The following is a 15236-nucleotide window of genomic DNA, read 5'->3' on the forward strand; positions in this document are numbered from 1 at the left end:
AATCAAGTACTTAGATTCCAGGATCAGATTGGTTCTGACACCCTTAGAATATACGGAGCCACTGACTTAAGAGTTTAGAGCTTGATAATTATAAGTGGAAAGATGTCTACAAAAGGGGAAATTCCTGTCTTTCTTCCTTGTACAGATCCCTGAAAAGCATCGCCAAATTTGGAAAGATCCCAGAACAATGTGGGACAGGCCCTGAGTGCAAAGTAGCTTAGCCCTATTTTGGGTGATTATCTCTTGCTCACAGCAATCCTATTCTGCTCAAGTGAGTCCTCCCTGTAAAGGCTTTCTGGGAAAGGAGGAGCCAGAAAGGTCACCTATCAACCCTTGAGGAAGAAGTAGAAGGTTTCTCTTTAAACTAAAGATTCCAGAAGTATGAGTGATAATACTCCACTTTTCAGAGCTATAGTTGCCATTAGGAGCAAGCAAGGGTTACATCTGCTGAAGAAAGAGATTCTCTGCTATGCTTGCACCAACTGTGCAGTAAATGGCATCATAAATGCTTAAACAATAGAGCGGGCCATCTCAACTGACTGGCTTCAGCACCACCTCTAACTGTGCTTCATGAGCACTTTGGTATTTTCTACAACCCAAAAACAATGTGAAGTAAGTAAAATCTTTCCAGCTCTCCTGCTAAACCATCAATTACAGCGTTAATTTCATTATGAGAGCGATAAATCAAGTAGGCATGTTGGCACAAAGTATTTCACTAAACTGCGGTGGTATGTTTGAAAGCCTATTTGTGAAGATGTCTACTTTTAGAATATATACAAACAAAAATCCACCAAACAGTGATACTTTTATTGGCCAACTGAAACGTATAACATACTTGTTGCAAGCTTTCGGTGTTCCACTGGCCTTTTCATCAGGCAAGATGTTCCAAACCAAACAGGAGAAAAAAATTGGAAATGTCAGTAAGATGCCTGCATTTTGATGTTTCTGTCCTTAGTTAAAATGGTATCAGGAGGGTAAGTTTTGTAGGATGCCTAACATGTTGCTTGATGAAGAAGCCAGTGGAGCTTCGAAAGCTTGTAACAAGTATATTGTGCATTTCGGTTGGCCAATAAAGGTATTGAAGATGCCAGCCACAGTTGCTGGCGAAACGTCAGGAAGAAACTCGTCTAGAAAATGGCCACATAGCCCGAAAAACCCACAAAAACAAAGGTATCACTGTTTGGTGGATTTTTGTTTGAATTTGCTAAATGGCCAACACAGCTACCCCTGCATATTTTTAGAATATATAGTAGTCACATTCTGTTAAAGCAACATTCTTAGAAATTAATATTTACTTGACATAGCACTGGGTTAACTGAGATCCTCCTGTATGAGATTCACACCACAATTGCTATACTTAAATCCAGTATTTGTCAGGTTTTTAAAATGGCTAACCAAAGAACATTTTAACTGTCTAGCATTAGCACATACTTGATCAGTTTTCAAACAAACCAAGTTTCTTTTCTTGAATTCACTGTATCTTCTTCAGTCATACAAACCTCCAAGGGTTCCATAGTATTGTTTTGCCTCAAACAATGTCCCAGTCACGAAATGCCCAGTAAATAGTACTGACTGTACTAAAACTGACTCTAGTGTGAAGTTATAGCTGGAAGGTGTCATACTTGCAGCAAGGAGAAAACATCATTCATTCCTTGTTTCCTGAGAAAACCTTTCAAGTATAATATTGCTGTTTTCCCCCAACCTAAATTCACCAAGACAAGATTGAAAGGTAGCCATGTCTTCTCAATGCTATCTGTAACAATTGCTGACTTATAACTTTTATATTGTCTTCTGTACTACACTTGCCCAGATATGGTTTATTCCCAGAGACAGAAAGGAAAGAAAGGTGTGGTATATTTACAAGGAAAGTGGTAATAAAGGGAAACTCATTTAATGAGAAAGTGAGGGCCAAATTAGACTGTGACGCTAAATGTCACTTTTCATTTAATATAAAGGTAAAGGTTTCTTCTTTGAAAAGGTTGTCGTGTCTGGCTGTAGGGCTCATCTCCATTACTAAGCTGAGGGAGTCAGCATTGTCAAATACAAATCTGTGTGGTCATGTGGCCACCATGACTGCATGGAATACCATTATCTTCCCACCAAAGTGATACTTATTTATCTACTTGCACTTTTACATGCTTTTGAATTGCTAGGTTGGTAGAAGCTGGGAATAGTCATGGGAACTTTTTCCGTCATGTGGCGTTTGGGCCTCAAACTGTCCACCTGCCCATCTTGCCAGTGCCAGTAAGGATAATTATGGTTTAACAAAAAGGATGCTGAATACACACAAGAACAATATCCCCAAACTTTAGACACATTGTTAGATAGGGATGACTTCTTCACAGAGTATCTCTCAAATTATACCTCTTTAATTTATATTTCTGCAATTATCTGGAACAGTGGAATTGGGAGGTGTGTTACAAATTGGTAAACTGCTGGTGTGTCTAGATCAGTCATCTCTTGTGAAACAGTTGAGGGGAAAGCTATGTATCAGTCTGAGGAAGCTAAATGAAGAGTAGCATTGGATTAAAGGGCACAGAAACTTTAAATCGGATCACATTTAAGAGCTGTGCATTTGTTTGCTGGTATGTTGGTTTAAAACCTCTCAACATACACTTTTTTCTAAGCAGTGAACAAGTACTGTGAAATTTATCAAATTAATTACCAGTATCAACATTTAAAATAATAAAATAACGAAATAACGAAGTCACATACTAGACTGGAAAGGCTATCTCAGATTATTAGAGGCAGAGAGGTCCTCACTCCTCACCTTTCCAAAATCTATATGGCTGAGGTCCAGGCTATTTGGCAGAGAGTATCTCCCTATATGAGCCAACCTGGGCTCTGAGACCCTCAGGAGAGGCCCTTTTCTCTGTCCCAACCCCATCATAAGCACTGTTGATGGGGACACGAGAAAGGGCTTTATCCTTACTGGCACTTTTTAAGGACAAGCATTAGGAATAAATTTGCTTACAAGAAGATCTACTACAACAAATTGAGTTTCTTTCCCTGTAAAACAATTATTTTGAAAGTGATGGAATTGTACCTGTGTTTCAGGAATAATAGGACTGTCCTCAGGAGAAATCCTGAACAAGGTAGATAAAGGTGATGATACAATGACAGGATTTGGTCTCACAAATCCACTCAGATCACAACTAGGTATGTCATTCTCCTCCTTCTTCATGACTAGAGTGTCCATAACATAAAAGACATTCCATGGAATCCAGACCGTGTGGTACTGAGTGAGGAATGGTGATCGTTCAAACACCAGGGTTAAAGATGCACCACCGTTTGCCACCAAGTCAAACCTAATTAAATCAAATGGTTATCAAGTAAGACATATTAAATTTACATTCTGCCCATAAACAGAAACATTTTATATTTAATCCCTTCTTGCCTGTATACCCATAACTCGGTTAAATTCTACTTAACCACAGTGCCTAAAAATATGTGCATTTTTCTTTATACAAGCACATTTCCTGATATAACATAATATGCTATCAAATTCTGCCATATATTTAGCATTACAGTCTAAAGTGGTGGAGATCAACATTTTCTCTTCATATAAATATTAGTACTTCACCAAACAACTTTTGTTCTCCTTCTTACAATTAATATTTTCCATACTACAATCTCCGACTGCATGGCAGCGAACTTACATTCCATCTTGACGAGTGATCGTGTACCCATAGTCTGGATAGTGTAAGAAGGAAACATTAACTCCAATTAATGGTGTTCCGTCTGCTGTTAATACCTGGCCCCTTATGACAGATGCAAGACTGCAGATAAAGATACAATATTAGAACATTTGATTAGAATGCACACCATAGTACCAAATCATGTACACTGGCTAGTTTTAAAGTATACATGTAATTATGCAAAGGCTGAATGTGGCCAAAATGAATAGTGTTTCATACAAATACAGCAGCAACCATGGTTTTTTGCTGAATGTACACTCAGTGGCAATTCCAGGTTTGCCCATAAGCAATAGGTGCAATTTTTTTCTGGCTATTTTCAGTACAACATAACATCTATTTATTCAGAAGTCTCAATGATTTCAGTGAGGCTTTTGCCTTCATTAGTTCCCTACAGCTCTCAATTATTATATTTTATTTGCTAGGTCTGCAACCACAACCACAATCACTGGTGGTAAGCTTCACTAGGATAAAGAGAATTACTTCTATGTCATTGACCAAGTTTTGGGAAATGTAAGGAGCATCTCCAATATGCAGCAAATTTTTTATTCTATTTTCCAAACAGCAGCACTATGCTGCAGTACGAATCATTTTAAATCCCATCAATTTTGAAAGCAGATTATGAGGAGAGGATGTTGCATGGATAGTATCCACAACCATGGAAAATCCTGATTGCACATAAAGAAGCTTTCTGAATTGCAACCAAAGCATTTTGGATCAGTGTTCAAAATTAATAAATTAGCAATGATGTTTTAAAATTATAAACTCAAGGCTCTTCATTTAAATCTTCTATCTTTTGCACTTCCCTAAAGGAAAGTATTTTGCCAATTAATTTTTAGGCAATCTATAAACCTGCAGGGGCTGCAAAATACAGAATGTAAAGGAGTAATAAGGAACATTTGTGCAACAACTTTTAATCAACTGCTGTGCCCAACTACATTAATGCAGCCAAATTACTGCAGACACAGGAGATCCAGCGTAAATCATCTACTTTCACTCAGTAAGGAACAGGACACCTGCTTTCAGTTACTAGCTTATTTCCAGGTATATAACTGCTCTACAAAGTACCAGGCAAACAGCTTATGCAATCATACTGTCATGCAGTTAACAGTTCTATTACATTAATTCATAATTTATATTATTTACTGAGCTGAGCTTCAGAAGTACATCACTGCCTTCCCTTCTGAGGCATTTTCATCACTTTGATACACTTCCAACTGTGCTAACCCAAATCAGCTGGGTCAATGAAGATTTATATAATCCTTAACGGAATGCCCTGTTAGTATCTAGACATCATACAATGTAAAAGCCAGTAAAGCAATACCACTGTCTGAAATTTTGTAGAGAAGAGACACATAATAATTAAATTAGACCAAGTCTCAAATGTTGCTATTTCCCAATGATTCTGAAAACAGAATCTAGAAGTAGGAATGATGATAAGACTTTTTATGTATTACTTTATATTTCATACAGTAATGATGCAGTCACCTTTTATTGAAGGGGCTTTCCCCAGGAATGACATGGGTGCTGTCCGGTCCTATAAGAAAACTGATTCGATCATAAAAAGATTTAGCAGCTTGCTGAGATGGTGATTGCTGGCTTTGGCTAATGATATCTTGTGGGTCAGGCAATCCACGACAGTAGGGTTGGGTTTGACAGGAACTCTGCAAACAGCAGTCAGGATCCATGCAGTCAATTAATCCATCTACAGACAAAAAAAAAAAAAAAGCCAAAAGAAAAGGAGCAATACTTCTTCCTATTCTTTTGCTCCTAATGAGTAAATAAGGACGATTGTCACAGTCAGCAATTTTTACAGTGCAAGTAATAATTTAAAATCAGAATTTAAAACTTGTTAAAGAAGTTTACTTCAGGCCCTCTGCAATAGTTTGATAGCGATGTGGAATTAGATCCCAGTTGCAAATTAAAATTCCATAATTTAATTTTAAAATTTCAAATAAACGTTTTAATTGCTAAACAAAGTAAACACAGAGTGGGGCAAACACAAAAAACTAATGTGTACACAAAATCATATTCATTCTAATATATAATTTCAAAATATTCCCATTGTGTAACACGTAAGAGAAGGCCTGAAAACTAGTTTATTTTCCAAGTGTACACATCAACCATCAAAAGCAATACTCTTTTTTCAGTTACATTTACGAGTCTGGGACTGAAAACTGAAAGGGAATGGATTGACTAGGACTGATTATGAAATTCTCCCTGTCTGCAGTAGAAAATGGGGAAGAAACAATTCACAGAGCAATAGCAAAATTGAAAAGGGAAATCCAATCCTCACTTTTAGCAACTGTCAGACATTATGGGACACTCAGTTATGACTACTTGCACCAGGAGAGACAGAGTCTGCATCATCTGGTTCCAGCCATGAATGACTGTTGGCCTGGCCCCATCGCCATCCATGTGTTATAAGGTCTATACCGAGGAAATGTGCTCTACACAAGTAGACTCCTCATTTGATTTAGATCTTCTGGAATGGACAAGTTGAACCAGAAGATGTGGCTCCAGTCAACCCCTCATATGGCTTAAATCATTTGAGAGGCTGAATGTTTCCTGCATAAACAACTGCAGAATGAGAACACACCTGAAATAGAGAAGAGCAGCCCTAATTCATATATCACTGCTGCTGAACAGTAACCAGAATATAGATAAGTGATCTCCAAACACTGGCATTTCAGTTGTTTTGCACTTTGGCTCCCAGAATCTCAGATGGCCAAGATGGCCGAGGCTTCTGGGAGCTGAAGTCCAAAACACCAGAAGGACCAGAGTTTGGGAATCACTGGTATAGCTTATCCCAGTACTAGACTGTCTCACATGTTAATGATTTATGAGGTCTTTTCATCACCTGCTTTCCATGTGTTTATTTCATTTTCCATAGAGAAAGCACCTACTGCAAATAGTAGCTATTCTCTCATTCTGTCCTCCACTGATATATTGCTGCACAAACCAAGATCCAACTGTGCGAGTGGATGACTTTAAGGGGTCTAATGTTAGACACCCTTGGTCCTTAGGACCATTTATCACACTTCATGGATGAGAAGAAAGTAAACAATATTTTTCCAGGTATACCATATATACTTGTGCACAAGTCGACCTCATATATATGTTGAGGGCAGGTTTTGGGGGCAAAATGTTGGATTCTGATATGACCCGTGGATAGGTCGAGGGTGTAACTTAGTGATATGTAAGAAAGGATGTAAATGACAAAGCCCCCCCCCCCCCCACCATGCACTTTCTCATTGCAAATCAGCTAGCTCTTTCTCTGTTCCCTGGGAAGGAGGGACACACATCCACACACGCATGCATGCCTTGCAAACCAACTGGCTGTTTCCCTTGCTCCCTGGGAAAGAGGGACACTCACAAACTCTTCTTGGCTGAGCAGCAGCTGCTGAGGTAAGGGGAATGGGGTGTTGGGTGGCACTTCTTTCTGAGCAGTATTACTGTCCATAAATTGACCCTGGATTATGGGATTAGTTTTTTGTCATAATTTTTTTGACTTATTGACAAGTATATATGGTAGGTAAGTCAAGTATTCCCAGCATCCTTGAAATAAATCATTATGTGGATGAAGTGACTATCTGTGGAAATACAGTACTGAAACGTTGGTTTAAAGCCATAGGAGGCTGTTATTTTAAGCATGTTACTAGAAACAAGCACTTTTCGCACAAGTAGTTGTATGTATTTTGGGGAAAATTATGGAAACCAGTAATGTTCAGCACAGGAGAGGCATGTGTCCAACCTCACTTGAGTCTGTCTCACAATACTAGAAATAAGATTTCCTACAGAGATATGCTGCAATGATGTTAAGAGATTCCACCTCAACATTAGGAAGAACTTCCTGACAGTAAGGGCTGTTCGACAGTGGAACACATTCCCTTGGAGTGTAGTGGAATCTCCCTCCTTGGAGGTCTTTAAGCAGAGGCTGGATGGCCATCTGTTGGGGATGCTTTGATTGAGAGTTCCTGCATGGCAGAGGGTTGGACTGGATGGCCCTTGTGGTCTCTTCCAACTCTATGATTCTATGTCAACAGGAATGCTACAATGATATCAACGGTAGCTGTGATTTTCTCAACAGAAACATTTGATTCTTGATTTAGTGGGAGACTGATGGGCATATTAAGCATCTAGCACGTGCTGCCCTATCCACTGCATATTATTGTACCATTTCTCTCTTAAAGGTAGATGCTATGAACGTTGTATGCATAGGTTTCAAATATAGTGGCAACACTATGTTCAAGCCAAACAGGGTCTGAGCAGTTGTGGATGGGAACCATTTGGAAACGGTATATATGTTGCTCTGCAATGCACCAAAGAAGAAAGATGAAGAATATAACCTATAAATAAATATCTGAATGAGTCAGCTTTTTGCTCGCTATATTTCACTATATGGTACTATGAAGGTAAGAATTTAGAGGTTTTTTAAAGCCAAGTAACAGAGACCTGGATAGAGACAAGCCAAAAAACAAGACTTTCTGAAAAGAAACAATGCCTGAAGGAAAGCAGCAGTATATAGAGGGCTCAAGTAGGGAATACCATGCTAATTTAGATTTGGAAACAACTACACTAATATAATTAGCACACACTAATATAAAGCAAAATGATAACTTCAAATAATTCCATGTGAATTCCAGTACAGTGAGCTTCTGTGGACACCCGTTGTTTTTAATGGATGCATGTGCATGTGGCTCTACGCATGTTGCATGCCCACAAAAAACAACGGGACTAGAGGTCCCACATTTTTTGTTATCTGTAGAAGGGTCCGGAAGGACAGTACTTTAAGAATTATTTCACAATACTCAGCGGGTCAATAACAAAAAACAATGATTTTGAGTTGAAGAATATTACTTCTTTTTCGAAGATCAAATCAGTGTTATAGAAAAGACACAGTCCTTTGTACATAATGAGGGACAACTGTTGGTGAAGGAAAAGGAATTTCAGTAGGGTCCAACTGGAAAACTAAGTCCAACCTAAAATCTACATGAAATAGCAGTTTCAAAATTTAGGAACACATGTTGTCTACATGGAATGGCAATGGCTCTCTAGAGCGTAAGACAAGAGACTCTACCTACTTAGAGATTCTGGAAACTGACTGAGCCCAGGAATTTCTGCATTCAAAGCCTGGGTACTATCACTGAAATATAGCCCTTCCCCCAATATATGTCAGTGCTAAATATAACAGATTTTCACTACTCAGATAAAATTCTCACTCTAAAGTTTTTCAAACTTTTCAGAATTTAAAAAATGTCTCAACATGCTGCCACAAGTTATTCTAGCTATTAAGAATACTAGATACATTTTCTAGTCAGTACAGAATACTTATTATTAAGAGTAATGTAGTCTTTCCCAGTACAATTTAGGTGTACTGTTTTTAATAATAATATTACTGTAGTAAACTTTTTTTGTTTAAATGTTTGATGTAAGATGTGTTGAATGCTTGTATACTGAAGTGGAACAATAGATTACGAATCTTTTAAACAACAAGAAAAATGACAAAGACTGGCAAAGATGTATAAAGGTTTTAATAATAAATGTTGGAAATGTGGTTCATGTAAATGTATATTTTACCACATATAGTGGTTCTGTGATAAAATGAAAAGTTATTGGAGGGAAATACAAAAGTTTATTAAAAATGTATTTAAATGTAGAATTGAGTTCACTAGAGCTATTTCTGTAGGGCATATCAATGGAGAAATTTAAAAATATAAATTATAAAGTGATGCATGATTATAGCAGCTAGATGCTCAAAACTGGAAAACTGGCTATCTTCTCACTAAAGAAGATTGGACTGTTAAAGTTTTTGAGCTGGTTGAGCTGGACAAATTGGAGATGTTGATTAAAGAAAAATCATTTGATAATTTCTTAAAAGAATGGAGATGATTCCTGTTTTATCTGAAGAAGAAAGAAGGAAAGACTATTGTCAGATTGGAGACTTGAAGCAACTTTTTTCTTTTGGGTCAGAGGTAAAATAAAAATAAGTTAGTATTATAGAGAATATATAAATTTGTTAGATTTGGGAAGTGGGAAGTCAATTGTAATCTGTATTACGTGTGTTAATTGGGTTAGTGGTCATTCTCTGCTGTGTTAACTGCTTTAGATTTACATGTGGGAATATGTTGGGGGTTAGGGGTTGATTTAGTTTAGTTCAGGGTTAGATTTGTAGATTAGCATAAGGCTATGTTTTTAAATGTGTTTTCTGGTTTGCATGGGATTTTTTGTTTTAAAAGTTAATAAAAAATAAACCAAAACCAACAAGAATAACAATATAGCTTTCTGCCACTCACATATATAACTTTGTACTGCTCTAGGCCATGTTGGTTGGTATTGATTGGTATTTTTCCTTCAGCATTATACAATTCAATTATGTAAAAGAACTTCAAGTGTATGTAATAAATAAGAGCACAGATGAAGACAAAAGAATCCCCCTGATTGCTGAAATACAATCAGCAGCGCTTGAAATTCACATTTTACCAAAAAGCATGCATTTTGTAGGCATAATCTAGCCTTCATTCTATTGAACTTTCATTCTATAGAATGAAGTTCCAAAAATCACAATGAATGTGAGATTTATTTCAGATGCTGACACACTAACAAAGTGCCCACAAATTTTGTGAATTGATGTGAGTGCTGCTGCAAATTGACATGTTCAAAATGTACCAGATTTCCAACTGCTGCAAAATTTCATTTCAGTGCCAGCCCAGATATAACTAGAACACATATGGTTGATTTATAAATGTTAAATAATTTTCAAGGGAGGTTTAAAGTAGCTTTTATGTGAGGTTATTTAGTTTTCTAGTAAAGAGAACTAGGTAACTCCAGCTTGGCTGCCTCTTCAAGACTATTCAAAGCATTTCAACCGCAAGAAAGGTTTAAATATTTAAGAACATTTATGGAGATGGATTCTTTTTTCTTTAGAAGAAGGCTATATTGCTACAGGCATAGGTAATGGCACCCACTTTCCCCCAGGAAAATAAATACTGTATCTGGGAAAACAATCTCCATTCAGCAAACTGTGTCTTAATGCAGATCAAGTAATGATAAATGCTAATTGATATAAACAGGCTGGCTGGAACCCTACAGTGGTCCATTACACATGCAGTTTTGACTTTCCAAGCACTCACACACAGAGGTAGCAGTGGTGGGGGCATGAGGATGTGGGTCCAAGTTTATTGATTAGTCAGCTGACCATATCAAGAAATGCGCAATACAAATTGCAAATTCACTGGCCTTTTTTGGGTGGGTGGGTTTCCAAGGAGCTTCTGTGTGTGTGGCCACAAGACTGGTAATTGAAGAAGCCACATGCTTCCATACTACCTTCACTCCATGGACACTTCCCCACTATTCACAAAGCCAAGCATTAGGAAACAGCAGGCCTGAACCTGGTAGCCTTATCCTTCTGTCACAACTGGTGCTCTTTCCTTCTTGCAATTGCTACTCCCTTCCCAAATAGTCACTGTCATCTCTGCCAGCATGGCAAAGTTATCAGGATCCCAGCCATTGTGTGCTCACTGCACATATAGTGCATATATGAATATAGCATATTCAAACATGGTGTGATTTAAAAGCCATCAGTTCTCAAATGCACGAGTTGGTAAGTAATAACTCTTACTTAGAAAGGATACCTGGTAATTTTCTGGCAATTTGATTTAGAAAGAAGTCTACATAATGTTTTCTAAGATAGAAATTTACTTATCTATTCAATATTGATTCCTTCTTTCCCATCTGCATCCCACCCCAAAAGAAATGTCTGTCAGTCCTACATTTAAGATTTCATATGTAATCAATATGGATAATCAATATGGATAAAGGAGTTACATATTTATCTTATTGTTTCTGAGAGTTTCCTCTCTCCAAATTATATCACATGGCCTGAACTGAATGCTGTGTTGACAAGGCAGCACCAAGGAATTTCCTTCCATGGCTCTGTGCCCTGTAGTTTTTGCAGCATCCTTAAAATTGGATCTAGGTAGATTCTGAGGCCTCTAGAGCAGGTTTTTGGTAAGCACCAAGGAAGGGAGCCTGCATAAGGGAGCAGGGAAGTTCAGCTGCCTCCCAACAGCAGATTCGAGTGTTCTGCAAGCAGAAATCCAGCATCAGACCATGATCTATGAAAGGACATTACAGACTCAAATTTATTTGTGAGAGAGTATCTATTTAATCATATAATAAATAATATACTGAAACCACTTTTGAACAAGTCATTTTCATTCAGTAATATGATTTGCACATTACTGTGATTAATATTTCACACTAGAGTTCTCAGACCAGCTGTAAGGAGGTGAAAGGAATATTCAATGAAATTAACTGCCTTTCCAAAGCCCTAAACCTTATCTATGTTATACCTTCAAGCCCCATCCTCATTCTTCTCCATTCTTTTCTACCACTTCACCCTAATTATCTTTTTTTTTCTTTTAGTTTCATATTTTCCCATTTAGTATCATCTAAATTGTAATTAAAAGCAGTTTCTTTCCCAATACACTGGACAAAGAAAACAACATGTGGAACTGACTTGACATCTCTAAGACACAATCTTATTCCACATGTATGTTCTGTGCTTTTCACATATTTGTGTCTACCTATTTAGTAGACTTGGAAGACTAGTGCAGATTTCACCTTTTCTTTCTCCCTCTTCACTTCTTCATAGTAACTGAATGCCACAGGATTCTGAACAAAGACTTACTTCCTCAGACTTCCAAACTTCCACAGAAAGAGCAATAAAGGATCCCACCCCCCAGGAATTAAAGTAGCAAGGGCTGCCTCATCATCTTAAAATCTAAGGACCCAAGTTAGTGAAATCATATTTAAAAGTTTTAAAAAGAACAAAAAAATAAAAATAAGGAAGGCGGATCAAATAGGTGTTTTTAACTTCCTTTCTGTTAGTGGAAGAACAAATAGAGCTAAAAATGTAATGCCATACCTTTAAAACACAATTAAATCAATGTTTCTTGAAACAACAACCAAACAAAGAACAGTTTAGGAACAATTTTAAAACAAATGGGAGGAAGAAAGTACAACAGCCTATTGTCTGCTGTAACTTTGACCCTTGGCCAGTTTCCCCAGTTGCAGTGTCTATTTTGTCTACATAACAAATATTTTGAGTAAAGTTTTATTTACCACATCAGGGTTACAATAACCTCACTGTTTTTAGAGTTTTGAGCCATCACTAATTTAAAAGGCCATTTAATTAGTTTGCTCTTAAGAGATTTTATACCAGGGCTGAAATCCCAGGAGTATATGTGTGCAAGAACAACCCACACCTGTTTGTTTTCTTCCATTTTCTTTTCACTAGCTCCTTAAACTAAGAGCAAATTACTTTTCATCTCCCATTTTTAAAGAGTCATTTGGGACACTAATTATAATGGTAAGTGCATTCAATAAAAATTAATGGAAAAACCATAGGGTGCATGTTGATTTGAAAGACGTATTCCTCTGTATCTTTCCTGGAATGCTGAAAACCAAGTAGTTCTTACACATGTTTGAAATATAATTAATTATTTTTTAAAAATATTTATATACCAATTTTCATTATTAAAATTTCTAAGCAGTGAACAAAATTTGCTACCACAATTAAAATACAGTATATAATCCACATTAACTATCCCCGTCAAAGTATTAAAAAGCAGACTAATTAAGCATTTGCAAATTGTCACTTTGTGTGTGTGTATGGCTTTTCTTATTCAGCACTCCATTCTCCATCTTTCCAATCTAGTGCAGATACAATTTCTGAAAGGTATTTGTTATATCTGTCAAGAGATACATTTTAAAAATGTCACATGAACCTGTAATATAAACAGTGTGACATGGACAGTTCTCAGCTTATCTTGAAGCCCTCAGTTTGTGCCCCCATGCAGGCACAGAACTAAGGAGGGTGGATTTCCCCCATTTCTTGATCACACAGTATGGGTTGTGTGGTGTTGGGGAAATCTTCGGCTTGGCAAGGAAGTGGGGTTGCACTTCCAAATCTGACCTCGTCTAGGTGGGGAACAAAAACTGTTCCCTGGTTGTGCCACAGTTTTACACTGTCACGGATACTGTTGTCCGTTCTCTCACCCTTTGAGTCCACTTCTGTATTGTCCTTTAGCAATCTAGTGTATTGCAGATTTATCACTGCTTTTGTTCATTTTGCACTTCAGTAACTGTTCAGCATTTGGGGCACTGGGAAACTTCAGGGGTGGAGGATAGCCATCTATGAATACTAGGGATTTCCTTAAGGTGGGGATGGTCAAAGTATTGCTCCAAACTTCATGCACACAAGGGTGTTTTTGAACACCATAATCCCCCAGAGCTCAACACCTTTCAGACTTCCCATCTACCCCTTTCCTGGCAAAATAGAATGATTTGCTTTTTTCAGAAGCCTTGAGTCCTGGAAATTTAACATAAAATAGGTTGCAGATATGCACACCACACAAAAATTGTCCGTTTATAGCCACTTGCAGTTTGCTAATTCTTCTGTTGGAAGTCTGTCTGGTTCCCAAAAGGGCCGAGGGATCCCTGCACCCATTGTGCTCTTTTCTGCCTTATCTTCAGGGTGAAGGTTTATAGCAACATGCTCCGGTTGGAGACCACAGGATGTTTTTAAACCCTCAGGTGGTTTATGTCCATAATGCCTTTATCTTGCGATCCCACAGTGTGTCTCCAGCAGATAGACAAGGGTTGAGCAGATTCTTTGGCTGACAATTCATCCAGTGTTTGATTCCTTCTCTATGCTACAGTTACACTGTTCAGCTCTAACCAAACAAAATTTTGGCTATTTCTATTTATGTGTGTCTCTTGGATGCTCTGCTCACATTTACCACTAAGAGCTGCAAACAATCCCATTCAAGAAAAAAAATGCATGAACTCCATTGGAACCATTTTTAGTAGCACTGCCAACATCCATTTCCTCTGCTAAGAAAATAAATGCATCTTTTTAAAAAATAAATAAATTCATAAAATTTTACATTATATGCACAATCATTCATACATACTATGATGCAGGTGTAATTATCACCTACGCCTTGAATGCAATTTAAGTAATGCTTTCCCAATTCAAAATATCTCCTAGTTTTATAAAAGTCAAACTATTCATCTCATTTGTGTTGTCTGTTACTAGAAGTATAATTGTCTATTTTTAAAACTGTTCTTCTCATTTGCTTTTTCTGTTACTAAAAGTATAATTCTCTATTTTTAAACGCCTTTGCTCTTAAGTTTCTAAAGTACCAAATTCTAAAGTACCAAAATTTGGTATCTAGTATCTACTATGCTAACTGTTAAAAGATGTACTTTGAAAGAGGCAATGGAGAAGAGGTTGCCTTCTTTGCTTTTACACACCTATGTTGTTGTGCAGGAAATACGTATTGCCAAGGCGGAATGCTCAGATTTAGTCATTCATCTTTGTTACTTTATAAAAAGCAAATGTACATCTGGAACGTAGACTGCAGGTCATAAAACTGTGTGAGATTGACATCTTCTGAACTAATCAGCTGGAAATGCATTTTTACAAGCCTCTCCACTCACATCAATCAGTGAAAGAATCTCATTTTCACCAGT

The 15236-nt window shown here is 37.4% G+C and overlaps 1 protein-coding gene across 8 annotated transcripts in view; it reads right to left on the reverse strand.

Moving 5' to 3' along the window:
* Window positions 1-15236, reverse strand: part of TENM3 (teneurin transmembrane protein 3) — a 495594-nt gene that overhangs the window by 68879 nt on the left and 411479 nt on the right. For all 8 annotated transcript variants that reach the window (XM_089525433.1, XM_089525431.1, XM_089525429.1 and 5 more), the window contains 3 exons: window positions 5184-5400; window positions 3660-3779; window positions 3047-3308 (listed from right to left, as the gene is read on the reverse strand). In XM_089525433.1, coding sequence (XP_089381559.1) covers window positions 3047-3308; window positions 3660-3779; window positions 5184-5400 — 599 coding nt within the window. The remainder of the gene's footprint in view (window positions 1-3046; window positions 3309-3659; window positions 3780-5183; window positions 5401-15236) is intronic.

The sequence above is a fragment of the Sceloporus occidentalis genome, unplaced genomic scaffold (assembly GCF_023333645.1).
Source record: "Sceloporus occidentalis isolate IW3139 unplaced genomic scaffold, rSceOcc1.0.p SCAF_5, whole genome shotgun sequence".
Classification (NCBI taxonomy): Eukaryota; Metazoa; Chordata; class Lepidosauria; order Squamata; family Phrynosomatidae; genus Sceloporus; species Sceloporus occidentalis.